This window comes from Protomyctophum parallelum (assembly GCF_964188405.1).
Source record: "Protomyctophum parallelum genome assembly, chromosome: 19".
NCBI lineage: Eukaryota > Metazoa > Chordata > Actinopteri > Myctophiformes > Myctophidae > Protomyctophum > Protomyctophum parallelum.
In genome coordinates this window covers 9779751-9806358 of record NC_139717.1, presented here as the reverse complement: position 1 = coordinate 9806358, position 26608 = coordinate 9779751, and the positions used below count along the sequence as shown (strand labels likewise).

At 43.3% G+C, this 26608-nt stretch overlaps 1 protein-coding gene across 1 annotated transcript in view; it reads left to right on the top strand.

The window, feature by feature from the left end:
* Positions 1 to 26608, top strand: part of mdn1 (midasin AAA ATPase 1) — an 89258-nt gene that overhangs the window by 10244 nt on the left and 52406 nt on the right. The window contains exons 11-39 of the mRNA XM_083790687.1: positions 1850 to 1931; positions 2855 to 2950; positions 3474 to 3586; positions 5071 to 5219; positions 5549 to 5609; positions 6177 to 6388; positions 7960 to 8063; positions 8363 to 8507; positions 8759 to 8855; positions 9686 to 9799; positions 10545 to 10692; positions 11437 to 11544; positions 11971 to 12122; positions 13611 to 13789; positions 14326 to 14534; positions 14993 to 15139; positions 15463 to 15604; positions 16318 to 16452; positions 18693 to 18831; positions 18947 to 19079; positions 20341 to 20471; positions 20857 to 20995; positions 21427 to 21541; positions 21958 to 22218; positions 23278 to 23475; positions 24472 to 24683; positions 25108 to 25230; positions 25598 to 25795; positions 26279 to 26386. Coding sequence (XP_083646813.1) covers positions 1850 to 1931; positions 2855 to 2950; positions 3474 to 3586; positions 5071 to 5219; positions 5549 to 5609; positions 6177 to 6388; positions 7960 to 8063; positions 8363 to 8507; positions 8759 to 8855; positions 9686 to 9799; positions 10545 to 10692; positions 11437 to 11544; positions 11971 to 12122; positions 13611 to 13789; positions 14326 to 14534; positions 14993 to 15139; positions 15463 to 15604; positions 16318 to 16452; positions 18693 to 18831; positions 18947 to 19079; positions 20341 to 20471; positions 20857 to 20995; positions 21427 to 21541; positions 21958 to 22218; positions 23278 to 23475; positions 24472 to 24683; positions 25108 to 25230; positions 25598 to 25795; positions 26279 to 26386 — 4150 coding nt within the window. The remainder of the gene's footprint in view (positions 1 to 1849; positions 1932 to 2854; positions 2951 to 3473; positions 3587 to 5070; positions 5220 to 5548; positions 5610 to 6176; positions 6389 to 7959; positions 8064 to 8362; positions 8508 to 8758; positions 8856 to 9685; positions 9800 to 10544; positions 10693 to 11436; positions 11545 to 11970; positions 12123 to 13610; positions 13790 to 14325; positions 14535 to 14992; positions 15140 to 15462; positions 15605 to 16317; positions 16453 to 18692; positions 18832 to 18946; positions 19080 to 20340; positions 20472 to 20856; positions 20996 to 21426; positions 21542 to 21957; positions 22219 to 23277; positions 23476 to 24471; positions 24684 to 25107; positions 25231 to 25597; positions 25796 to 26278; positions 26387 to 26608) is intronic.

Below are 26608 nucleotides of genomic sequence, written 5' to 3'. Positions count from 1 at the left end.
CAGTGTTGTGGATTTTAATTAGTTGGCCACTGGGCTGTGCTGGCGCTCGATGGCCCATTGATCTGGAGGGCGTGGGGTTCACACCCACAGACCAGCACGGGGGTTGGGAGGGTCAACCTCATTAGATAAATTGATAACAGCCCCCTCACCTGGGGGAAGCATGCCACTACACATCTGCATCAACCGCTCTTTCAGCGCCACCTGGTGGTCACCAGTTTAGGCTCTGAGTGCCAATTCTCCCATTATAAAGAAAGAAAGAATTTGTAATTATATTATGCATGTAATGTGCATGTCATCACCTGTACACCAGATTAGAGGAATTTTCAAAATATGGATGAAAAAATAAAAAAATAAATTAAGATTATTTTTTTGAATTCCCAAGGGAAGGGAGAGACGTCTTATCGCCCGTGGCATCCATTACAAAGACGTCAATCAGACGTCGTGACGTTTTTGGCTACTAAACAGTTAAGCCATAATGACGATGATAATCATACTATAATTCTAACAATGTCTGAGTGTCTGTGTGTGTGTGTCACTGTGAGTGCCGTAACTCCTCAATGCCAGCACCAATCACTCCCACTTTTCACACAGGCATTGACCATAATATGGAGGGCGTAACGAAGCCCTTTTTTCGATTTGACACATTAATGATTATTAATGAATTTATTAGTCAATTACAAACGCACGCGGGCGCAGTACCCCCCACGGCCACAAGGGGGGGGGGGGTCAAATATCTCACAACGGGTAATGGCTAGTAATAATAATTTATTATTTTAATACATCAAACATAGAGCACTTTCCTAGGTTGTCAGTGAAACTTCACCATCTCCATAAGGTGAAGGTGTACTGTAATCGATAGGAAAAAAAAGTCATTTTATTTTGATGCCAGCACTTTTAATCAAATACTGTACCTTGCAATAGCGTTTTTCCACATGGTGGTACTGATACTTTTAATGCAGTGTGAAACCTGAGTCCTTCTCCCACCACTGGTTGCATTCATGAAGGATCGATGTGTCGACAGTTTTCCATACCAATGCTCTTGGCTTCAACAGCGTAGCTTACTGTATTCATTCATGGATCAATGCAATTAACTTCCATACTGGATTCTTTGCAGCTTATGTGGGTCATCATTAGGATCAGTTTTGCTGGCTGGATTTAGCTCTGCATTCGCTCAATGTTTTACATTCACTTATTGTGTAAAAGTGATGCATTTTGGTGGGTAGTTTTTACATTGTTAACCCATTAAGATCTGAGGCCAAATGTCTTCTAAAGCCTAACAGTTTTCTTAACCCATTTTGACCTGAGATCAGATTCTAGTAAAAATGTCTTTTACACACTGACAGTTTTCTGAAAAAGCTATGTTTCTATGTCAGTGGTTCTTTGATTAAAAGAAAATAGTGTGTGTGTGTGTGTGTGTGTGTGTGGTGACGCGCTATGAGCTTCTATATCTGCTATTTTGGAATAGCCAAAGTATAAAATAGAATAGAAATAGAAAAATACAGATTCTTTCCCGGTTTTATGTGAAAACCTGCCATCTCCATTTTAGGCATGACATTATACGCATTATTTGTTTTTACATAAAATAAAACGAATCTAAAATCGCAGCTCCACAACCGCAGACGTGTCACAGCTTGTAGATTGTCGCTGTTGTACGAAGTATAAAACTTAAGTAAATTGCCCAATGTTCTCCAAATGATCACATATCCAGCTATGGACATGATGCTTCTTTGAATACATGAAATGTACAGTATGTTCATTGCATTCAGTATATTGATGATGCTATTAACTTGAGGTCCCAGATACAGTTCCCTGAATAGTAATGTCAAACCTGTTCCCCCTGTGTGTGCAGAGACCTGTTGAAATGGTGTGAAAGGATGAGCAGCAGCTTTGACAACAGTGCATCAGCTACAGCACAACATGTCTTCCTTGAAGTAAGTCACCATTTCATGTAAGATTGTTTGGGCATGCCGTTATTGTCAAAAGTTTGTAATTTTCAAAGCACTGAACTGTTTTAGCTATTAAAATAATTTAAATAATAACCATTTTGCCATAGAGTTAGACTATGGCTATTTGGGGGTGCTTGACATCATTAGGGGACCCTGTACTACTCCACTGTACTGCAATCCTCAGTTTATCAAGTGTTCTGTTTTTTTTAAAATAATTTCTTGTGTCAAGACTCAAGAATATCTGAGGCAGAAAATCTGCATTTTATCCAATATATCGAGCGGTGCGCCAGTTGACGACGCCATGCTATAATGACAGATTAGTATCATTGTTACGACCTTATATGGAGTCTAGAGGCTAAGCAGCAACGCGTTTATAACTAAAGTGCCACAAACCATAGTAACCAAAACAGTGAACATTTATTAATAATCGAAAGCAGGCAAAGGTCAAAACAACAAACAACTCCACCCTACCTGAAAAGGAAAAGCGTTCCGGCCGGGCTACACCAGCCTGCGCGTGAGTGTATACGCGTAAACGTGCACACAATCGCCCAGTGGAGCGTGGTGTCAAGCAAACAAAAATGACAATCTAAGCTCCCTAACTAAACATAAGCAAAGTCAAAAATGGATTAAATGGCAGCACACCCCTACCAAGCTTCCCTTAGTCTTTACTTTAAAACACCCAGTATTAAAGTTACCTTATTAAGCACTTAGCAGCATTAAGGCATGGCACAAAGCCTACAGACTTAGAACACAGGATTGAAATGCTAGCTACAAACAAAGGTTTCAGCACATGGAGGTGACCGATGGCAAATGGGCTGAAGTGGTGTTCATCTCAGGTCTTTATCCTGGGCTGATAACAATCATGATAATGCATTAATGAACTGACCTTTACTGTTTTACTTTGCTAGGCTCTTGACTGCTTCACAGCAATGTTGTCTCGTCCAGAAAGTCGCCTTCGAATGGCCGAGGTCATTGGAAGCAAGCTCAACATCTCCAAAGAGAAGGTACAGCAGTAAAACTTGGTTCACATGTCGAAGAATCACGACCGGACGAAACCTTGCTCGTCGCGATTAGCCGAGTTTATACTTGCAACCAGTATCTCCCAAAAGTGTAGTTCTCAACTTGTGTTGTTTACCATTTCCATATGTAGCCAGTGGGTTTCAACCATTTTCATATCAAGTTCCATTATTTATTTGGCAGAGACCACAATCTTTTTTCATCGTATTTGTTTTTCTTCACATCATGTGGACAGAAATTAACAATGCTGTCCTCAAGCTACGTGCCGTCACATAGGCTACAAATACAAACATCTATTAACATGTAGTACTGTATGTCTGTGTGTGTGTGTAAAAGCTGTACATTGAACATAATTTATTTTTTAGGCTTGCTTTTCTGCACACAGAATTAATTGCCTTGTTTTGGAAGCCATCTAGAACACATTTGCCCCGCCATTGATTATGCGATGGATTAATCCATCTGAACACAAAATGATCCCGACTGCTGTCTGTACTGCTGTTTTGCCTGTAGGCCCAGCACTTCTGCCAGATGTACCAGCCTGGCATCTCTCTGACGGAGCTGGAGGTCTCGGTGGGCAGAGCCACTCTGGAGCGGAAGCAGAGCGAAGCCGTGTCGCTCTTTGTGTAAGTGTCAGTGGTGGAAGAAATACTCTGTTACAAGTAAAAGTCCAGAATTCTAAATATGCTTGAGTAAAAGTACAAAAGTATTGGCGTCAAAATGTACTTAACGTACCAAAAGTAAATGTACTCATTATTTATGCAGAATGTCTCATTTCAAGTTTTCTTCTGAAAATAGCAGATCTACAAGCTCACAATGTGTCACCCCGCAACCCATTGTGAGCTTGTAGAATGTAGATCGTCTATTTTCAAATGGCTGAAATGTATATAGCGCTGAAGTGTTGTATGTTTTGTAATAATAATCAAAATCTACAAAGTAACTACGGTAATAACAAAAGTTTTCAAATAAATGTAGTGGAGTAAAAGTAAAATGTATTTGCCTCTGAGATGTAGTGGAGTAGAAGTACTGGATATTGGAAATACTCAGTAAAGTACAAATAACTCAAAATTGTGCTTAAGAACAGTACTTAAGTAAATGTACTTTGTTACTTTCCACCAATGGTAAGTGGGGCAGACTCCCCCCTACAGTCATCCCCCTTTTCACCTCTTGCTTATTAGGCTGTGCCCACATTAGATCTACTGATAGACCCCCTGCAGCTGGTCAAATTAATACACATGGCATGGATTTGAAATCGCATTATGGCAAACTAACCCCACCCACACATGGTCCTGGCTCTTAGCTTTTAGCGCCGATCCAAAAAATACGGGTCGCTTCTAGCCATGCTCCAGTCAATAAATGCAATCCTTCCTGTCGTTAAGAGCATGCTGTATTTATGCATGCTGGATTTTGTTTAGTCAATTTACCATCGGACCAAAGAAATTAAATAATTAAAAGTACATTAAATAGTCATAAACTTCAGATCATCAGAAATATAAGTAATTTATAAGCAATTGTGTGGGCATGAGATGACAACACTTAACCCATAACATGTTTTTCTTTCATGTAAATATGTGTCATTTTAGAATTAACTTGTTGATCCTCCTGAAGCCTGTACTTGGTCCCATCCTTTTCCCCCTCTACACCAAATGCCTTCGCTTAAAATAGCTGCTCTGCCGTTGACCTTGTAGATCTGCTAGTTTTGCAGATCTAAAAGGTCTGCAAACTAGAACGTTTGCTTGTGACATGCCCGGAATTGGAGTGCTATGTGCATGTGGTTACTGTAATCCATTTTACTGGTTCTCAACATCGGGTTCGGGGACCACCAGTGGTCCAAATGGACCCTTAAAGCTCTATAACCCGTCTCTGACTGAGGGTGTACAAATCGGGTCCACTGGGTTCCATTTGAACACTCAGATATACTCTCAAATAAACACAGAGGATTTTACAGTGTAGATTAGGTGTCCCCCAGATTAAAAAGACTATCAAATGGGGGTCCCTGCCTATAGTCTAATGCTTATCAAAGTCGAGATTCTTGAACTGAAGATGAGGAAGGTTCCCTACAACCCAATCCGCTGTGGCTGAATGCGTGCTCTTCCTGTCATGTGACCAGGGAGACCCAGACGTTTGCAGCGACGCGTCCGGCGGCCGTGCTGCTGGAGCAGCTGGCGGTGTGTGTGACCAAAGGAGAGGCCGTTCTGCTGGTGGGAGAGACGGGCACGGGGAAGACCTCCACGGTGCAGCATCTGGCTGGCATCACAGGTAACCTACTCACCGTCCCCATACGCCACCTTCACATTGCACTGAATGTTTTAAACCCTCTATTCTTAGTTAAAGAAAATGACCTGACTTGCAACTGTTCATGTTTTGTTTTTGTTATTCACTGCTATTATTTTAATTGTATGCCTTTGCTTTTCTTTTTTTCTTATTTGCTTTGTAAAGCAAAGCACTTTGAGCTGCATTTCATGTCATGAAAGGTGCTATACATATACAGTTTTATTATTCTTATTAATGCACATCAATTTGGGGGTCCTTGAAATGAAAAAGTTTCAGAGTCGGTGTTCTAACAGCCACCACTATGTGCGTTTCAGGACACAGGCTGCGGGTGGTCAACATGAACCAGCAGAGTGACACCGCCGACCTGCTAGGAGGGTGAGCCACACTGAACGCATCATGGGGACTGGCTCTGCTCACTTGCATCTGTGTCATATAACAGGCCAATGTGAAAAGGGTGGGAGATATTCCTCTTTTACAGACTGTGTTCAGTCTGTGAAAGATTTCACGTAAATTGCACGCTGCGTTCATGATTTGAAGCTTTTTGTTCAAAACGGGCCAATCCTGCAAACTTTGAAAGACTATAGAGATAGTGTGTAACGATTTCTTTTTTGAGTAATAGGAGTAATATTTAAAAAGCTCTTTTTCAAAAGTCTACCTCCTGGTGGCGCTATAACAGGCCGTTCTGGAAAATTTGGGGCAGAGGTTCATCTTTGGCATCCAGGGAGTGTGTGAAAAATTTGGCACCGACCGGGTTAACGGTGCCGGAGATTAGCTGTACACAGACGGATGGACGGACACGGACACACACACACACGGACACACACACACACGGACGGACAAGTGCAAAACATTCTCTCTCCCCATGCCTTCGGCCTGGTGGAGACAATAATGGGCCTTGATATGAAAAGGGTTGAAAACCACTGCTCTAACTATATTCTGCAGGTACAAACCAGTAGACCACAAGCTGATCCTACTGCCACTGCGTGAAGCCTTCGAGGACCTGTTCTCCCACACGTACTCGAGGAAGCAGAACCTGACGTTTCTGGGCCATGTGCAGACCTGCTTCAGAGGGAAGCGCTGGCAGGACCTGCTCAAACTCATGGATCACGTGTGCAAGTCTGCCCTCGCCAAGGAGCTGCAGGAGAAATCCAACGGTAAGAAACCCTGCCACTTCCAGTAGAGAAAACTATACAGTGTCCAGTGGAGGACGAGTACGAATCCCATTTTACGCACATAAACATGGTGCACATTTGTCCACACTCAGCCTAGGCCTATGTAGGATTTTTTTTAAATCATTGTTTAAATGTATTTGCAATAATTTTTACTTTGTATTTCACTCATTCTGTTGAATTCTATTCAGGTGTGTAAACTATTGATAACTATTTGATAACCCCTTCTCTAGGCAGCCTCAGCCTACAGGGGTCCATTGTAGGACCGCTCCTATTTAATTTATATATGCCTAGGACAAATAATAAGCAATAATAAAGTAAATTACCATAATTATGCAGATGACACGCAAATCTACATATCAGTTACATCAACTGACTATGGTCCTATTGATTCCCTCTGTCATTGCATTGAGGAAATTAATGAGTGGATGCGGCAAAAATTTCTTCAATTAAATAAAGATAAAACTGAGATAATTGTTTTTGGACCACAGAAACAGAGACTGAGTGTAATTTCTCACCTTGAATCGCGGTCTCTTATACCCAAGAGTCAGGTGAGAGATCTTGGTGTTATCCTAGACTCAGATTTAAATTGTAACAGTCATATCAAAACTGTAATTTCATCTGCCTATTATCACCTTAAAAATATTGCAAGAGTTAGAGGAATTATGTCCAAGCAAGACCTAGAAACACTTATACATGCTTTTGTTTCCAGTAGACTGGATTACTGCAATGGTCTGCTCACAGGACTTTCAAACAAAGCTCTTCGTCAACTCCAACTAATTCAGAATGCTCCTGCTAGAGTCCTGACAAAAACTAGAAAATATGACCATATTACACCAATCCTAAAATCCTTACATTGGCTACCAGTGTCCCAGAGAATTGATTTTAAAATTGTATTACTTGTCTATAAATCTGTTTGTGGCTTTGGGCCCAGCTACATCTCAGACATGCTGAAGCCATATGAGCCCTCCAGAACCTTAGGTCATCTGAGGCTGGCCTACTGATAGTTCACCCGATAGCTGGAACAAAACATGGTGAAGCAGCATTCCACCATTATGCACCACATTAATTAGCACCACATTAGAAAATCCCCAACCATAGCCGTTTTAAAGTCAAATTTAAAAACGTATTTATTTAACATTGCATATCCCAATTAACTGTTTCTATTAAAGGTGGGAGTATCTGTTGTATAATGTAATGTAATTGTATCTATTATAATCTGTATTCATTTTAAAGTGCACTGTTGCACTCTGTGTTTGTTTTTATTCTGTAAAGCACTTTGAATTGCCTTGAGTATGAAAGGTGCTATATAAATAAAATTGCCTTGCCTTGCCTTGCCTTGCTGTCTAGACTGGGGATTTTTACCGCCAGCTGAAACAGCACGGCTTGAAAATAAACTTCAGCCCAGAATCAATTAGCTGAATCGGAATTGTAATTGATCAAATCCTGAGGATACCCATTTCTAATCTTTCCTCGTTGCTCCATGTTGTTTTTGTGTGTGTGTGTGTGCGCGTGTGCGTGTGCGTGCGTGCGTCTGTGTGCGTGCATGCACACAGCTGCCTTGCTCCAGGACCAGTGGGAGGCCTTGGCAGTGAGACTGAGCCAGACCCAGCAGCAGATCAGGGCTTGTGAGACGGCCATGGTGTTCGCCTTTGTGGAGGTAACCTTGGCTAACCATGTCTGCTCACTCGCATTCCTTTCATGTGCACATAAATCCCAGCTATAACCAGGTTGTGTGTGTGTGTGTGTGTGTGTTGTTTTCTCGTCCCCAAATCGTCGTTGTTGTACGACAAAGTATAAAATAGTCATCAATCGATTTAGATGATTATAAAAAATCTATTACAATTCTTTCACATTGATTAATCGTTTTATCTCTATTGGAAAAGTAGTTGATAGAAGATGGTCTATAGTTTTCCAGCCCTAATATAATCTAACCACAATGGTTGTGTGTGTGTTCAGGGAACTCTAGCCCAGGCAGTAAAGAAGGGCCAGTGGATCCTACTGGATGAGATCAACCTGGCAGCAGCAGAGACACTGGAGTGTCTCAGTGGACTCCTGGAGGGAACCACCGGCTCCCTGGTTCTGCTGGACCGCGGAGACACCGGTAAGCCATAGCATTATGGATTAAAGCAAAAACTTGGAAACGTATTTGTATAACTCCGGCTTTAGTTATTGCAAAAATAACCCCATGTCTGTGTACAGTTTTTAACCAGGATCATAGTTATTCATGGTTTCAATTGCAGTCATTTGTGATTTGCCTGATTGTCTCAATGCCAGCAATGCCAGATATTCTTTTTTTTTCTTTGGCATGATGTTCTATTTGTCTACTCTAAACCGTAACTTGTTGTCATGTAGAGCCCCTGGTTCGGCACCCGGACTTCCGTCTGTTCGCCTGCATGAACCCAGCTACTGACGTGGGCAAGAGGAACCTCCCTCCTGGCATCAGGAATAGGTGAGAACGAGACGCAGAGCTGGTGAAAGTGTGGTGAGGGGGCACGGTGGCACAGTTGGTAGTGCTGTCGCCTCACAGCTAGAAGGTCCTGGGTTCGATTCCCGCTCGGGGCGCTGTGGGTTCTGGCGGCGTGTTTCCTCCTCCGCGTCATCAGTGCCCATACCCGAAGGTGGGGTTGGCGAAAGGGCCTTTCTGTGTGGAGTTTGCATGTTCTCCCCGTGTCCCCTAGGGTAGGTACCCTCACAAAAACATGCAGTAATCCTGGTCTCTAAACTGCCTCCCCCTGGCCAGCCGGGACGCCTGATGGAGGGGAAAGGAACTGGTTGGAATAACGTGCTCCTTCCACGCGCTACGTCCAACCAGGAAAACTCCCCGCTGTCAGGTGTAAAGGAGCAACTTGGACACTCAAGCATGAAGGAAGCATGAGTAAGTCCGTTGCTCTCCCTAGGTTGGCGGAGGGTGTGTAGAGCCCAGGATCACATCACAGGATGATTGACACAGGGGTGAAAAATGGGTTACAAAATCGTGGGACAAAAAAATTTGTGGTGAGAAAGCAGAGATGGTGAAAGTGTGGTGTGAAAGCAGAGCTGGTGAAAGTGTGTTTGTTTGTCTCAAGACAGCCCTGTCTGACTGTAGCAAGCTTACACACTGGATGGATATATTTCAACCTGGCATAACTAATACAGCATCACAATCATTTTAACCCTTTATCTGTATTTCTTTTATGTTGGCTATTCTAAAATAGCAGATAGCGTGTGCTAAACGCATCTTCCCGCTGTGCCACCATGTTGCACAGTATGTCTGAAGTGAACCTGCTGTGTCCCTCCCAGGTTTACGGAGCTGTACGTGGAGGAGCTGGAGAATGACGGGGACCTGCGTATTCTAGTCTCAGACTACCTCAAGGGCTTGAACCCACACCGGAGTGTCATCAATGGAATCATAAGGTTAGGTCAACTATGTAATGTTTCGGTGTGCATGAATTGCCGGGGACTGTGCCCATAAGTCTCTTTAGTCCGACCTACGTGGCCGGTTAAGACTGATGTCACTGTTGTGACGAAAAGAGAGCTGAGCCAGAAAGCTCTGCGTTTACCGAGCAATCTTCGTTCCTACTCTCACCTATGGTCATGACGTCATGACGGAAAGAATAAGGTTGCAAATACATGCGGCCGTAATGAGTTTTCTCTGGCGGCTGGCATCTCCCTTAGAGATAGGGTGAGAAGTTCAGTCACACGAGAGAGACTCGGCCTGGAAAGGAGCCAGCTTAGGTGGTTCAGGCATCCGGTTAGGATGTCTCTCGAGCGTCTCCCTATGGAGTTCCTCGATGCACGTCCCACTGGGAGGAGACCCCGGGGCAGACCAGATCAGATGGAAGAATTAGATCGACTCACTGGCCTTGGAAAGCCTCTGGATCCTCCAGGAGGAAGTTACTAATGGTAGTAGCTTAGGTCTGAAGCTCTCTGGCGGAGCTGTTGCCCCCACGACTCGACTACGGATAAGTGATTGAAGATGGATGGGTGGATGTACACTTAAAAAACAAAAATAAAATTAAAACGTTCTCCTAGTATAATCATAGTACCTGATGATCATGTTTTAGGGGGGAGAGGATCACGGCATTCCATCTTTCAGTTTAGTACATGTTGTCTCCATTGTGTACTGTACAAGTAGCCAAAATGATGCCCTTGTGTGCAGTTTTTACTTGGCGGTACGTAAGCAGGCCAGCAGCCACCTGGTGGACGGTACGGGCCACAGACCACACTACAGTCTCCGCACGCTCTGCAGGGCCCTCAAGTATGTAGCGGCCAACCCTTGTGTCAGCGTGCAGCGCTCGCTCTATGAGGTGAGATACCAGTCCTGCAACTCTCCATTGTCTTCTTAGCAATTATAGTTTTTTCTGTTAATTGAATAGTTGAGAAGCAAATTGTTTTTGTAATGTATATATATTTTTTATATCAACGAATGATGATGTGGCGATGGAAGAATTTTGGAAATTGTGTGAGTCAACGGAGACTAACTAATGCCTCATTGACATAATTAACCACAGTAACTCTGCTACTACCGGTAGTCTAGGCCTATGCTTAATCCTGAGTGGTTATTAACCCATTCTGACCTGAGATCAAATTCATACAAGGTTTCCACTGGACACACACTGGTCTGATTAACCCATTCTGACCTGAGATCAGATTCTAAAAATGTCAGTCGTTCTTCGATTTTTCAAAAATAGCAGACCTACAAGCTCGTATTGCGCCACTCGGTGGCGCGATATGAGCTTGTAGATCTGCTATTTTTCAATAGCTAAAGCATAACATGATGCTGACACCAAAATGGGTGCCCGTTCAGACTCATTTTATGATGCAAAATGTATTCTGAGGGCATGTTTACCATCATTTAGCAAAGATTCAGACCAACGCACACCAATCCCAAGACGGATAAAATAATCAAAAGTTTCGACAGCCATGCTTCCTTCCACGTGCCTACGAGAAACATCGTAGCCTCCCCCCCTCCTCCCCCCACTGTTATCTTGAACCTGAAAACGGTATCTTCGTTAAGAACGGTGGTTCATATTCTCCCTGGTGTTTTTCAGGGTTTCTGTCTGAGTTTTCTGACCCAGCTGGACAGAAGCTCCCACCCTCTGGTCCAGAAGTTGATCAGCCAGCATATCCTGGGAGGAAATGTCAAGTGTCTCAAACAGGTGTGTCCCATCATGATGGTGACATGATGATGATGATGATGTGGATTCACAGTTCTGACAACCGCTGATTGGACTGACTTATTCAAGAAGATTTCTCTATGAATTAATTTCAATTGCGGATTAATTTCATATAACGTGCTAGTATAGTGTGTTTTTAAAGTAGTGTTTTGGTTAGCATAATTTTAAATAGCTCGTAACGTATTGTGAGCTTGTAGATTTGCTATATTTAAAATTAATAATAATATTTCACCTGTAAAGCCAAAGATACTGACACTGGTTGTGTTCTTAGCTTGCTTATGATCCTTGATGACTATGTGTTTGATGTATTACCAGGTTTTGTTCTTGCGAGTCACTCTGGATTAGGACTAGCGTCTGCTAAATGCCTAAATTGTAAATTGAAGGAGGTTAATGGTCCATTTTGCCCAGCCCATCCCAGCCCCACCGGGTCGGCTCTGTGTGCCAATGGAGGGCTACTGGGTGTCCCAGGGGGAGATGGAGCCAGCGCTGGACCCCAGCTACATCCTTACCCCCTCTGTCAAACTCAACCTTCGAGACCTCGCCAGAGTCGTGTCTGCCGGGTATGGAAAAAAGGTTTTTGCATGACCCAACCCCCCCCCCCACCCCCCCACCCCCTGACTTCCCCCAAATCAATCCCATAGATCTATGGCTGTCTAGGCATATCTACAGTAAATGCCTAGACAGCTATTTTCGCTGGGCTATTTTGGGGTCTATTCATCTATTGAGGGAGAGCGCATCCAAATGTTGATTAGGAAAATGTGACCTTATTGGATTGTATTGTAGTGAGGGGGATAAAGGCTTGTGGTGTTTGGTTGCTGGTGAAGAGCGATCATCAACAATTTTTGCATTGTCCTTGCACATGCATTCAACTGAATTGCCTTGTATTGAAAGTACACGATAGTAATGCTGTGTACTCCATAAATAAATATTGCATAACCAAGAGAGCGTCAACATAATGTCATATTATTTCAATTTACATTGTGTTGCTATTGTAATGACATAATTTGTACAAAACTATTTTTATGGAAACTTTGAAGGGTAAACAATCATGCATAACTGGAGCACATATTTGGTAGATGAGTACAGTCCAAATAAGGTAGTATAGTTATTATGTATAGGGTTGATAAAGTCTTGCTACACATTAGCTATTACAATTTAGAAAAAATAACAGTCTGCAGTCTCTGCACACTCTGCCCCTTGAGCAATGTGCTGTCATATTATTTGTGCATTATGTACGGCTGTGGTTGTCATGGAAAAGTTGTAGACAGTGCCCTTGTTACATGGGTCACTGGTCCGTACCAAATCAACTCAATAATTATCTGTCCACTCATTACACGTGCAGTGTACACGCGCACACGTACACACACACATGCAGGCACACAGACTCATCAGAAAAACCACAAATGTTATTCATAAGTCTGATTTCCAAATGCTTTTTAAAATGCCTATTTCTACTAAATGATTGCTAGCATGGAGGTAAAGACATTTGTCTGCAAAATTATTGATGTTTATTGAAAATAAATGTTGAATAATACTTTTTTGGAATATTGAAATAAGGAGCAATCATGTTTTGAATTGTGACTTTTAAAATACCTGTTTTTTTTATTCGTGTTATATTTATATACTTACCATTCTGCCATGTGTGAGTAAGTATATGTACAGAGTATATATACACACAATATAAGCAAAGTATTTGATGATGATCATTGATCAACAGTTTGATTATTGTGCAATGAAACATTCCTTTCAGAATGAAACACTGCAAAATGACCTACAAACAGTCAACTGTAACTGTATGCTTGTGCACTGCAAATAGGCGGTTTCGTCAGTCCCTTACCCCTTATCCCTAAACTTTGAAAAACACTTAAAATTGTTCAACTACCCGATCTACATCGACACGTTGTGAGCTTGTGAGCTATTTGAACAGTATTCAAAATGTATTTTCACAATAGTAAAAAAGGCAAAGAAGTTTAGGCATAAGGGGTAAGGCATTGACTAAAATATGGCTCCTAAATGTCCCTCTTTGCTGGTCTGTGCTGTGTTCTCAGGAGCCATCCGGTGCTGCTGCAGGGAGAGACGTCGGTGGGGAAGACCAGCCTGATCCGGTGGCTGGCTGCTGCCACAGGGAACCAGTGTGTGAGGATCAACAACCACGAGCACACCGACATCCAGGAGTACATCGGCTGCTACTCGTCGGACGACAAGGGCAAGCTGATCTTCCAAGAGGGTATGAGTGATGTATATTTTGTATTTTTATTATTTTATTATTATGTTTTGCTCAGAGACACTTCGTCACACAGACTGGGGGGGGTGAACCGCTGACCTTTATGATGGGAATCAAAAGGCCGACCTCATATTTAGTAGGCCTGTCACAATTATTACGTAATCGCCTAATCACAATTATTTTAGATAAAAGCAATTATTTTGCATAGCCGTCATAATTGTTTCCATGTTGAAAAATGTTTCAAACATTTTCCTACAAGCTTACAACATGTCACTTTGTCAGCTATTTCCATTTTTTCAGTAATTACTTAAGTTATTTGTCATATCTGCCCTTTGCATTTTGTGATTATGTAGAAAAATACCAAACGGAACTTAAAATTGTTCATTCATATGTTCCAAATGCTCTATACCAAACAAATAAAAATAATTGTTAATCGCAATTATTTGTGACAATTAATCGTCAACTTAAATTTGCAATCCTGATGGCTCTAATGTTTAGGTAATGCCTCAATCTAATACACCCACCCCACCCACCCACAGGTGTATTGATTGATGCCATGAGGAAAGGCTACTGGATCGTGCTGGACGAGTTGAACCTGGCTCCCACCGACGTGCTAGAGGCTCTCAACAGACTTCTGGACGACAACAGAGAGCTGTTTGTGGCCGAGACGCAGGAAGTGATCAAGGCTCATCCCAGGTTCATGCTGTTCGCCACCCAGAATCCCCCGGGCCTCTACGGAGGCAGAAAGGTACGGAAGGTCGCTCGGCACGAGGAGAGGTTGTAAGAAACTCTGGTCATACTCTGGTGGCCATCGTTATTCTTTACGCTTCCCTGCATCCATCTCTCTTTAATGTTCGCTTTTGCTTTCTTTGTCTCTTTTCTCTCTCGCTCACACTCTTTGAAGATCAATTCATGCTTTCGTTTGCAGGACAGGTGTTGATCGATGCATGGCAATGACAAAAGTGATGTAAAAAAAAAAGTCAAACTAATTGTCACAGAATACCTTCACAGTGGCATACTTCTGGATTTTATTTTATTTTCACTACCTCCACTTAACTTCTTTACATTTTTTGGCAATGCTTTTGGCAACATGGAAAGTCACAGAAAGTACGAATGCTCACAACTCATACACATAGTCACGCAAGGCATAAATAGACCATCTCACTCGCTCCCACCTGATTGACTGTCCTTCCATGGCTGTTCCAGGTGCTCTCCAGGGCTTTCAGGAATCGCTTTGTGGAGCTGCACTTTGACGAGCTGCCCAGTGCAGAACTGGAGACCATTCTGCACCAGAGATGCAGTCTGCCCCCTTCTTACTGCACCAAGCTGGTCAAGGTCATGTTGGACCTCCAGGTGGGTGACTGGAGAGTGGTGGCCATGAACCACTGTGGTTGTTTATTGCAATGGTTCTCAAAAATAATGTCCCTAATGATATTGTAGTATACGGATGTAGTACTGTATTTGGCCACAAACCCCCATCTGAAAGATTTTGTGCCAGGGACCCACATAAGAGATGATTTGTGTAATAAAATGTCGAAATTATCACGTAGAAAAAACAGAAAGGAAAAACTATATATTCAAGGTTATTCATAAATAGCAGGGAAGCCAAGGTATATGATTTTAATAGTTATTGCATCATCCAGATCCATCCGTGTGATACTTGTTCTTTCGTCTAGTCCCTGCGCAGGGGATCGTCAGTGTTTGCTGGCAAGCATGGCTTCATCACCCTCCGAGATCTGTTCCGCTGGGCTGACCGCTATAGGCTAGAAGAGCAGACGGACTCCTCTCGGGACTGGCTACAGCATCTAGTTGACGATGGTGAGTGCTTCTGTTTTGTTCCTGAACCCTGGTTGTGGTTTATTACCTCCACCAGCGGACAAGAGCGCACGTTGAGTATGTTTACCAGGCCACTTGCTTTTGTGTACTTGTATGGAGTAGGTTTTGGGCTTTACCCCTTTTGACCTTTTAGCTAATTTGATATCCATCTATCTATGCATCTTTAATCTAAAATTATGATGTTAATGCAATACATTCATTTATTGTTAAAACAATAAACTGATTGTTACGTGTATACATATATTTTTCATGGTCTTTATGTAATCTTATCAAATATACTGTATACTCAACGTAGAACTGGCAAGGTATTTAAAATTAGATATTTGGTCAAAAAAGAAAAGCCATAACCTATAACCAAATACTTGGGTCTTTCGTTTATATCCGGCTTTATATACTTAATTGACTGAGCTTGTAGATCGACTATTTTCACCCAATGTCCGCCTATTATGACATGCCCAAAATAAAGACGCTAGTCGGGCGGAAATCTCATACAGTACCTTCATATTACGATCTACAGTAACAGCTCAAGCAATGCCGTTTGAGCCGCGCAAATGACAAGTATTAACAAGAGCTTGTGACTAAATAATAACTACACTTGAACACAGGTCTTTTTTTCCATTTCCTGAAACATCACAGTTTTGGACATACGGTTTCCACTCTAAAAAGAGTTGTTGTTGTTGTGTTGCTTCTATCAGGCTACATGCTGCTGGCTGGGCGTGTGAGGAAACCAGAGGAGGTGAAGACCATTCAGTCCATCCTGGAGAAACACTTCAAGAGAACGGTCAACCCCGAAAACCTCTTCTCCCAGGCGCAGGTTACCGACCAGTTCAGTGAGTACATCTGTGCCGAGTATTCTATCCATTACTTTTTCTATAGAGGCTATGCGCGCGACATCGTCATACCCGGGAGTTATGCGGGAACGCCTACTGATCTACTTTCTGGCCTTGACAGCCCATACTGTACATCGTTAAAGTTAAACACACTTTGCCACTGACATTGCCACTCGATTTGCCACTCACTTTATACATGCTCATACCCTCTATTTATTAATACATCTAGAAAAAGACGTTTCAGTCAGCCCCAAAATCGATGACTTTATTGAAATTGATAATTTGGTGAACTTTTGACCAGAGCAGAGCTGTTTCCACTTAGCTAAATGACCACACGCTGACCCCAGCTTACACGCTTCATTAGCAGGCCAACTCATCGCATGCCGTAGCAGCATACTGATTGAAACATGGGTCAGGACTCTTTTAGAGCTCACGCAACCATGTTCATGGCATGGGTAACTAGTTAATATGTTTTTCCATGCTTCCTATATTTTTAAAGCAAACTATTTATTTTCCGAAGATTTATTTTTATTTTTTATGAATGATTCCAGGAAGAAAAATAAGTTTTATGTTTAGAAATGGTGAAAATACAACAGCAAATCCACAAGCTTTTTCCCACTTGTAATTCCTGAGTCATACAGTGAAATCCCAGAATGATTTGCAGTGCAATGCTTTGTGAGCTTGTAGATCTGCTATTTCTGGTTCTAGACACCAGCGTGCAACGAAGTACAGTATAACTCAAAGGCAACTCAAGTCGCTCTGGAGAAGAGCGTTGGCTAAATGCCTGAATTGTAAAAGTTGGTGACATAAAGGGTCAAGCAGGCTGTTGAGTGCAGTGGTGGAAAACCTACTCACAGTTATAGTATTAGACCGTTCCTCACCCAGGAATCAGCCCAGCTCCTAATCCAGACAACAGTCTTGTCAAAACTCGACTATTGTAACTCCCTCCTTACTGGCCTACCAGCATGTGCACTTAAGCCTCTCCAGCTGATCCAAAATGCAGCAGCTCGCTTGGTCTTCAACCAGCCAAAATTCTCACATGTCTCCCCCCTGCTCCGCTCCCTCCACTGGCTCCCGGTCGCTGCCCGCACAGAATACAAAACTCTGATGCTGGCATTCAAAGCAACCAAAGGTATGGCTCCCCCATATCTTACAAGTATGATTGAACCCTACAAACCCTCCCGCGCACTCAGATCAGCCAACGCAGGGAAACTGGAAGTACCCTCACTAAAAACGCCGGGCCAACGCTCCACACGTCCCAAACTCTTCTCCCTTCTGGCTCCAAAACTGTGGAATGCACTTCCCATTGCAGTCAGAACTGCAGCATCACTCCCAATCTTCCGCCGTAGCCTGAAAACCCACCTTTTCAGACTCCATCATGGCCCATAGCACTTACCCTAACCCCTTAGATAGCATTTCTGTTGGCTTAGATAGCATTTGACACAGACTTATAGCATGTTATGTAGACAGCACTATAATTGTATTGTATATAGTTATAGCACGCCATAGTACATATGTATAGCATAGTAGTAAATATGTATAGTTTATATGTATAGTTTATATGTATAGTGTATGTATAGTTTCATTATATAGATATTCCACTGTTACTTTCTTAGCTTACGCATGTTTCATGATATTGATAAATGCTTTTATGTGATGTATTCCCATGCTTTTGTTCTTGCTTAAATGTAAGTCGCTCTGGATTAAGAGCGTCTGCTAAATGCCTAAATTGTAAATTGTAAATTGTAGTATCAAGAAAGACTATTGGAGAAGTAATCTGTTACAAATAAATGTCTGATATTCAAAATGTACTTGACTAAAAGTATTGATATCAACATAATTCAACGTAATTAATTAAACGTAATTAAAGTACCAAAGGTAGAAGTACTCATTATGCAAACTGTCCCATTTTACAAGTTCAAAATGTATTAAAAGATCTGATTGTAGATCTGCCATTTCCAAATGGCCGAAATATATGGCTGAAGTGATTAGTGTGTTTTGTAATAATAATCCAAATCTACACAGTAACTAGTAACTAAAGATTTCTTATAATTATAGTGGAGTAAAAGTACAATATTTTCCTCTGAGCTGTAGTGGAGTAGAAATAAAAGTACTGAAAATTGGAAATACTCCATTAAAGTACCTCAAAATAGTACTTGAGCAAATGTACTTAGTTACTTTCCACCACTGGTTGAGCGTGGGTGGGAGACATGATGGTGGTTTACCGTGTGGCGTACCAGGTCCGTTCATCGACAGCATCGCTGGCGTTCCCGAGGAGTTCCGCCACGTGGTGTGGACCGAGGGCATGAAGAGACTGGCCGTCATGGTGGGACGGGCGCTGCGCTTCGGAGAGTCTGTCCTGCTCGTAGGAGACACCGGGTAAGGTTCAGGAACAACAACAGCAGTGATTCTACACCTTTTTAATGCCTACGACCTCCGAGTTTGATATGCATTAGGATCCATAGTTTTCAGCCTCTCTTTGTTCGCTCGCCAGATGTGGCAAGACCACCATCTGCCAGCTGTTTGCTGCCCTGGCTGGACAGAAGTTCTTCTCTCTGAACTGTCACCTTCACATGGAGACGTCCGACTTCCTGGGAGGACTACGTCCGGTCAGACACACCAACCAGGTACTACCCGGTCAGACACTCCCACCTGGTACTACCCGGTCAGACACACCCACCAGGTACTACCCGGTCAGACACACCCTCCAGGTACTACCCGGTCAGACACACCAACCAGATACTTCCCGGTCAGACACACCAACCAGATACTTCCCAGTCAGACACACCCACCAGGTACTACCCGGTCAGACACTCCCACCAGGTACTACCCGGTCAGACACTCCCTCCAGGTACTACCCGGTCAGACACACCAACCAGATACTTCCCGGTCAGACACACCAACCAGATACTACCCGGTCAGACACTCCCACCAGGTACTACCCGGTCAGACACACCAACCAGATACTACCCGGTCAGACACTCCCTCCAGGTACTACCCGGTCAGACACACCAACCAGATACTACCCGGTCAGACACACCAACCAGATACTACCCGGTCAGACACACCCACCAGGTACTACCCGGTCAGACACACCAACCAGGTACTACCCGGTCAGACACACCCACCAGGTACTACCCGGTCAGACACACCCTCCAGGTACTACCCGGTCAGACACACCCACCAGATACTACCCGGTCAGACACACCCACCAGATACTACCCGGTCAGACACACCAACCAGGTACTACCCGGTCAGACACACCAACCAGATACTACCCGGTCAGACACACCCACCAGGTACTACCCTGTCAGACACACCCACCAGGTACTACCCGGTCAGACACACCCACAAGGTACTACCTGACGTCACACATGTATTGCACTATTGGCGGTTTTGTGCAAGCTGCCTTCTGGCCAAGGAGTTATGTTTTATAGTCTTTGAAAAATATTTTACATTTTGTAATGGAAGTTAATCGAAAGTTATTAAACAAAACATATGTCTCTTTTACTGCATTTTAATTCAGAATAATTTGGGGGAAGTTTAGTTTACTTTCTTACGGAGAAGCTTTCATCTTTCCAGTGGTAATCCAGGGATCATTTTAGTCTTGTTGAACGGCTAAGTAGAAACCAGTGACTCATCACTCAGCGGTGCCCAGAATATGATATTTGGGTTTTCATTACACTTTAGTTTATTTAGTCCAGTGAATTCAAATGTTGTATCTGTGAATGCAATTCCATGCTCTGCAGAGCAGAAAACTAGCGAGCTGTGGTGGGAAATTGAGCACCGATGTTACCGAATGTAGAGAGCCATAATCGAAAAAAGTACACAATGAGTGCCGTGTTGTGCAAACTGAGGCCGTTCCTGACTTGTGTTGTATGGATGCAGAGAGATGCTGAGGACGGCAGGCTGTTTGAGTGGCATGATGGTCCCCTGGTGCTGGCCATGAAGCAGGGAGGGGTCTTCCTTCTGGATGAGATTTCCCTGGCAGATGACTCTGTGCTGGAGAGGCTGAACAGGTGGGTGGACACACGTGACACATACACGTTTGTATTACTGTAGGTCATTTTATGAATGTAAATTTAACCCTAAAGCCTGAGTTTAATTCATTCAAACCAGGAATGCCTCTGTGTCATTTTAGATTTGAACCACTTTAACCATTATTTTATATTTTGTCTATTCAAACATAGCAGTATAGAGGTTATGCACATGCATAAAGTGTCAAAATGGAGTGGCAAAGTGAGTTTAACGTCGTTTAATCAGAAGTAGTTTTTTCCCACTCTGTAGGCGTTCCCTTCCTGCATAACGTCTGTGTATGATGAGCATACCCTCTATATAAACGCATACATAACAGTGCAAACACAGCAGACCTGAATCTGTGTTGTGTGGTGTGTGTTCTCTCAGTGTTCTGGAGACAGAGAAGTCTCTGGTTCTGGCAGAGAAAGGCAGCGGTGACAACGACGACGTGGAACTGATCACCGCAGCGAGCGGCTTTCGCCTCGTGGCCACCATGAATCCTGGCGGGGACTTTGGTAAAAAGGAGGTAAAGAATAATGTTCCCTTTTTTGGGGGTTTTCGGAAGCAGAGAAAGGTGAAGTGATGGGAAGTGATTTTTCTCTGGCCTTTTAAAGTGCCTTTTTTGTCTAATTGGTCTTCATAGTTCACAGTTTTATGAATTGCCACCAGCCCGGGCCATTGTGACCTAGGGTTGCAACTATCGACTTATTTTCTTTGCGAGTATTCTATCGTTTACTGTACTATTTTATTTATTTATCGCATAACCAAGAAGCACTTTTTATTATTTATTTTATCATATCTATTCCTTTTTTATGTTCGACTACGACCATTAATCTGATTAACAACTTAGCCCTAAATAATACAAAAAGAAGCAAAAATGGCAGATCTATAATGCTGCCTGCTCATAACTCTTGTGCGTATGCGTGTGTGTGTGTGTGTGTGTGTGTTGTGGCACAGCTCTCCCCTGCGCTGAGGAACCGTTTCACAGAGATTTGGTGTCCTCAGAGCAACAGTCGCAGCGACCTGGTGCAGATCGTCCAACACAACCTCCGATCGGGACTGTCGCTGGACGGTATGTGATGACAGCTGTGTATGTTGTATCAAATAGTAAATGGTACATTTATATAGCGCTTTTATCCAAATCACTTTACGTAGATTGTGCATTACATTCACCCATTCACACATTCATACACTGATGGTGGAGGAAACCTGCACATTGGGAGCAATTTGGTGTTCAGAGTCTTGCTCAACGACACTTCGACACTAACTCTGGGGGAGCCCAGGATCGAACTCCGCTCTACCGGCCACTCTACCCCTGAGACACTGCCACCCCAGAAACCAGAAGTAACGGACTGACATGTGTCTCTAGCCATGCTCCGAGTCCATAGCGTTAAGAGTTCTCCTTAAACACAAATGTGTGCGCAGTAACCCAGGGTTTCGCAGGCCGAATACAACTAACTGACTCATACCGCTCTATCTCAACACCAGGCGGAGACGTCGCCGAGCTGATGCTGGACTTCATCGACTGGCTGCAGCGGCAGGACTTCGGCCGCCGCTGCATCCTCAGCGTGCGGGACGTCCTGTCCTGGGTCTACTTCCTCAACATTGTGTGCGAGCGCGACGAGGACGGCTTCATGACCATGGGCAACATGGAGGACGAGGACGAGGCGGAGTGGGACCTACGGTTGGACACGGTCACCGCCTTCATCCACGCCGCCTGTCTGGTCTACGTCGACGGCATCGGCGCAGGTGAGCATCGGCCATGCTAAGACGCCACTCTCTGTGGTTCTGTGCCGTTGTGTGGAACTGACCACTTAAACCCTATTTACCCCTCAGTGCTATATTACTTGTCTCACTCCTTTCATTCCCTCTGCACCAAAATCATTGCGCACAAAATAGCCGATGGACAGACTCACAATGTGTCGCGAGGCAACACGTCGGATCACATTGTGACTGATCTGCGATTTTCGCAGAATGTTAGCTTTTTATGCCATGCCCAGAATACCTAAATATGTGGGTGACACAAGCATGTTTTCAATTTAATATTGTACTTGGACAACAGGCTATGATGTGATGGGTCTGTAGGCTACTATGTCATGTGACTCTTTGTCTCTATTAACATTCGCTGCCATCTAGTGGCTGGATCCGTACTCTAGAAATGCCACACAATGTATGTGAAACGATAAGCATCTTATTTTGAAAGCCGTTCACTCGAAAACTGAAGACCGGAAGTGTAAAATCGGCTATGTAACGTGTCCCGCGAATATTATTGAATTCACCCAAAACATACATTTTGTAACCGTGATCAACGCTTTAGTTATGAGCTGCAAATCCAGGTTGCGTTTTGATCAAAAACGCAATCTGGAAAAATAATCCAAGATAAATGGATTCTGAAAAATCTGTTCACATTGACATCATAAGCACGCTGACTTTTCACTTCTGTTTTGTTTTTCCTGTTTACTTCCGTCAAACGGAAACCGGAGTGATACACATGTGTGCAGAACAGCGTTATGAAACTTAAAAAAGACGTCAAAAGACGATCTCGCGGCAAATGAGTTAAAGGCACTACGGTGTCCAGTGATGGGACATTAGGCTACTGTGTGATGTGACTCTTTGTGTCTGTTAAATGGACGACGGAGTCCAGGACATTAGGCTACTGTGTGATGTGACTCTTTGTGTCTGTTAAATGGACGACGGAGTCCAGGACATTAGGCTACTGTGTGATGTGACTCTTTGTGTCTGTTAAATGGACGACGGAGTCCAGGACATTAGGCTACTGTGTGATGTGACTCTTTGTGTCTGTTAAAGGGACGACGGCGTCCAGTTCAGATAATGCCCTGCGTGCTCGCAGGCTCTGTCTGGGTTTCCTGCAGCAGAGGCTCAGCAAGATGACCAAGCTGGACCAGGACATGCTGGACGCTCTGAGGGTCTACGACACCAGCATGCCCAGAGAGCCCCAGTGGGGCGACGACTTCTTCGGCATTGACCCCTTCTACATAGCTTTAGGTTTGGATTCTGGCATTGTTCTTTCTGAATATAAACAGGGTTCGATTAGCCTGATACTCTGAATTTTCATTTCGTTACTCTTCATTATTCAGACTGGGCAGTCTTCAGTGATTGGTTCGCACCAACCAATCAAAATGGTCGCAAAGCAGATGATCTGGTTGCTAACCAAACAAACACGGCCAACGAGCGCTACTAGTATAAACAAAAACGGTAAGGCTGCCGTAGAGTCGCCAGAAGAACGGGAGTGGCTAGCCCTTCAGGGGCTGGAGCCAGGCTAGGGTTCGATTTGTAAAAAAAAGAAAAGTAAATCGGAGTGGGATTTGTTTTTTACCACTTACGCCCTTCTACTTGTACTTGTAGATAATTATGCTATTTGAGCTCCTTTCATTTACAAAATGAATGAATAGGGACGCCAGGGTTAATATATCTCTTCAATGAAATTATTAAATTGACATATTATCCAATCCAGCATATTCGTCGTATCATTTCATATTTATATATGATATTATATCAATTTCAACAATATAAGCCAGTCTACATGTCTACAAAAGGACACGCATACAGTATATATTCAGTCTTATCAGAAGCAGGGATAAAACATGCAACCAAGACGGCCATAAAGAAATGTATGACTGCCTGGGACTCATCAAAAGCAGATCCAACCCTGATTATAAGTATTATAATAAATTATATATATCATTTCTTAATTATATATCAATTACTGAGATCTCTTTAACAGGCTCTCAGATCAAATTAACACCATCGGGGCCCATGACGTAAATCACCATCAAGTTCAAGTGCAAGGTCATGTGCCCGAGACGGAGATTGATAATCTCGGTCAAATTAGTGCTATGAAAACTGATCCATCGTCAGCAAGCCTGCTGACGATGGGCACATTTTATTAATGGATTAAAATAGGCCCGGGCCCTCAAGGTGTTAACCTAAGAATGGCGCTGTGCCAGCGGTTTGAATGAACCTGTTAATTGCTGATCCTAGGGCCCGCTGCGAGTGAGAGTCGGCGCGTGTCCGACTACGCCATGGCGGCGGGCACCACGGCGGTGAACGCCCAGCGGCTGCTCCGTGCGCTGAAGCTGCAGAGGCCCGTCCTGCTGGAGGGCTCTCCTGGCGTGGGCAAGACCAGCCTGGTGGCGGCGCTGGCCAAGTCCTCTGGGAACCACCTGGTCCGAATCAACCTCTCGGAACAAACGGTAATGACGTCTGGTTTTTAGTCATCGTATGAGTGTTTCTGTCAATCACATAATAGGGCTGTTTTGGGATTCGTTACGTTGCGATACTTAGCGACGTGATGTTTCGTGAATCTTTTATTTATTTATTATTATTAAATGAAAGGTTTTGGAAACGTTATAGTATAAAGAATACACCACCATTATGCAGAAAATCTGATTGAATTCATTTTTTATGCACAGTGCAATAAAATCGCTTCCCAAACACATCGCTTCCCAATGTGTTCCGTGAGCATGTAGATCAGCACCCTTCCCAATTTTATTCTATAATGCCATGCTAAATTATACTTTTATTATATATATATATATATATATATATTTTTTTTTTAAATGTTTAGTTGTATTAACGGTTACAGCCCTCCAACTGACATCATTGTCTCCATGGCAGGATGTAACTGACCTGTTTGGAACGGACCTGCCAGTGGAGGGAGGGAAGGGAGGAGAGTTTGCGTGGCGTGACGGCCCTCTGCTGGCAGCCTTGAAGGCTGGACACTGGATTGTACTGGATGAGGTATGGAGTATGGACCCCCCCCCCCCCCCCCCCCCACCCATTAACCCATTCTGACCGGGCACCCATTTTGGTGTTGGCATCATGTTATGCTTTAGCTATTGAAAAATAGCAGATCTACAAGCTCATATCGCGCCACCGAGTGGCGCGATACGAGCTTGTAGGTCTGCTATTTTTGAAAAATCGAAGACACTTTTAGAATCTGATCTCAGGTCAGAATGGGTTAATAATGAAACTGTCAGGATGTAATAGACATTTTTAGAATCTGATCTCAGGTCAGAATGGGTTAAGACCTGAGACCAGATTCTACAAATGTCTTCTAAATCATGACAGTTTTCTGGAAAACCAACTGTTTCCCTGGCACCTATAGCTGAACCTGGCCTCCCAGTCTGTGTTGGAGGGCCTGAATGCCTGCTTTGACCACCGAGCTGAGATCTACATCCCAGAGCTGGGCATGAGCTTCCAGGTGCAGCACGAGAAGACCAAGATCTTTGGCTGCCAGAACCCCTTCACACAGGGAGGCGGGCGCAAGGGACTTCCTAAATCCTTCCTTAACAGATTCACGCAGGTAAATATACTGTATGTCATTCAAGTAAGTATACAATACAAGTAAGTGGTTTTCAGATATTTACAAGCTTGTAAGTGTCTGAAACCACCTTACTTGTATTGCAAATAAATTAAGAGATACCCTACGAGTGTGAACAAGCTTCTGAAACCCTTTTCTTGTACTTTTGTTTTTGTGATAAAAGCGCTCAAACTTTCTTCTTCCCTGCCTTGATCTCCTTACCCCCTTTCTTTGTTTTCTTGGAAAAATAACACGATGGGAACTATGCACAAAAACAAATTTCACCTACTTTTTTTTACTTGTAAAACTGTAATGTGACAATAAAGCTGATTCTGATTCAGCTTCTAGTATGTGGTGCTTCTGTATATTTATTTTTGTGTTTCTCCCTAGCTAGCTAGCTTTGTTTTACTTTTTATTTGCTCTCTCACCTTTATTTCTGTTTTGCATTAATGTAATTGATTTCCTATTGTGGAAATCCAAATCCAGGTCTATGTGGACCAACTCACCAGCAAAGACATGGAATTCATTGGAGACTCCATTTTCCCCAACATCGATGATGAAATCATCCGCAAAATGGTGGAGTTCAACCACAGGGTAGGTTTGGCATCATTATGTAAATGGTAAATGGTGCATTTATATATAGCGCCTTTATCCAAGGCACTTTACAGAGATTGTGCATTACATTCACCCATTCACACACACATTCATACACCGATGGCAGCGGAAACCATGCAAGGCACCAACTAGCACATCGGGAGCAATTAGGGGTTTAGTGTCTTGCTCAAGGACACTTCGACAGTAACTCTGGGGGAGCCC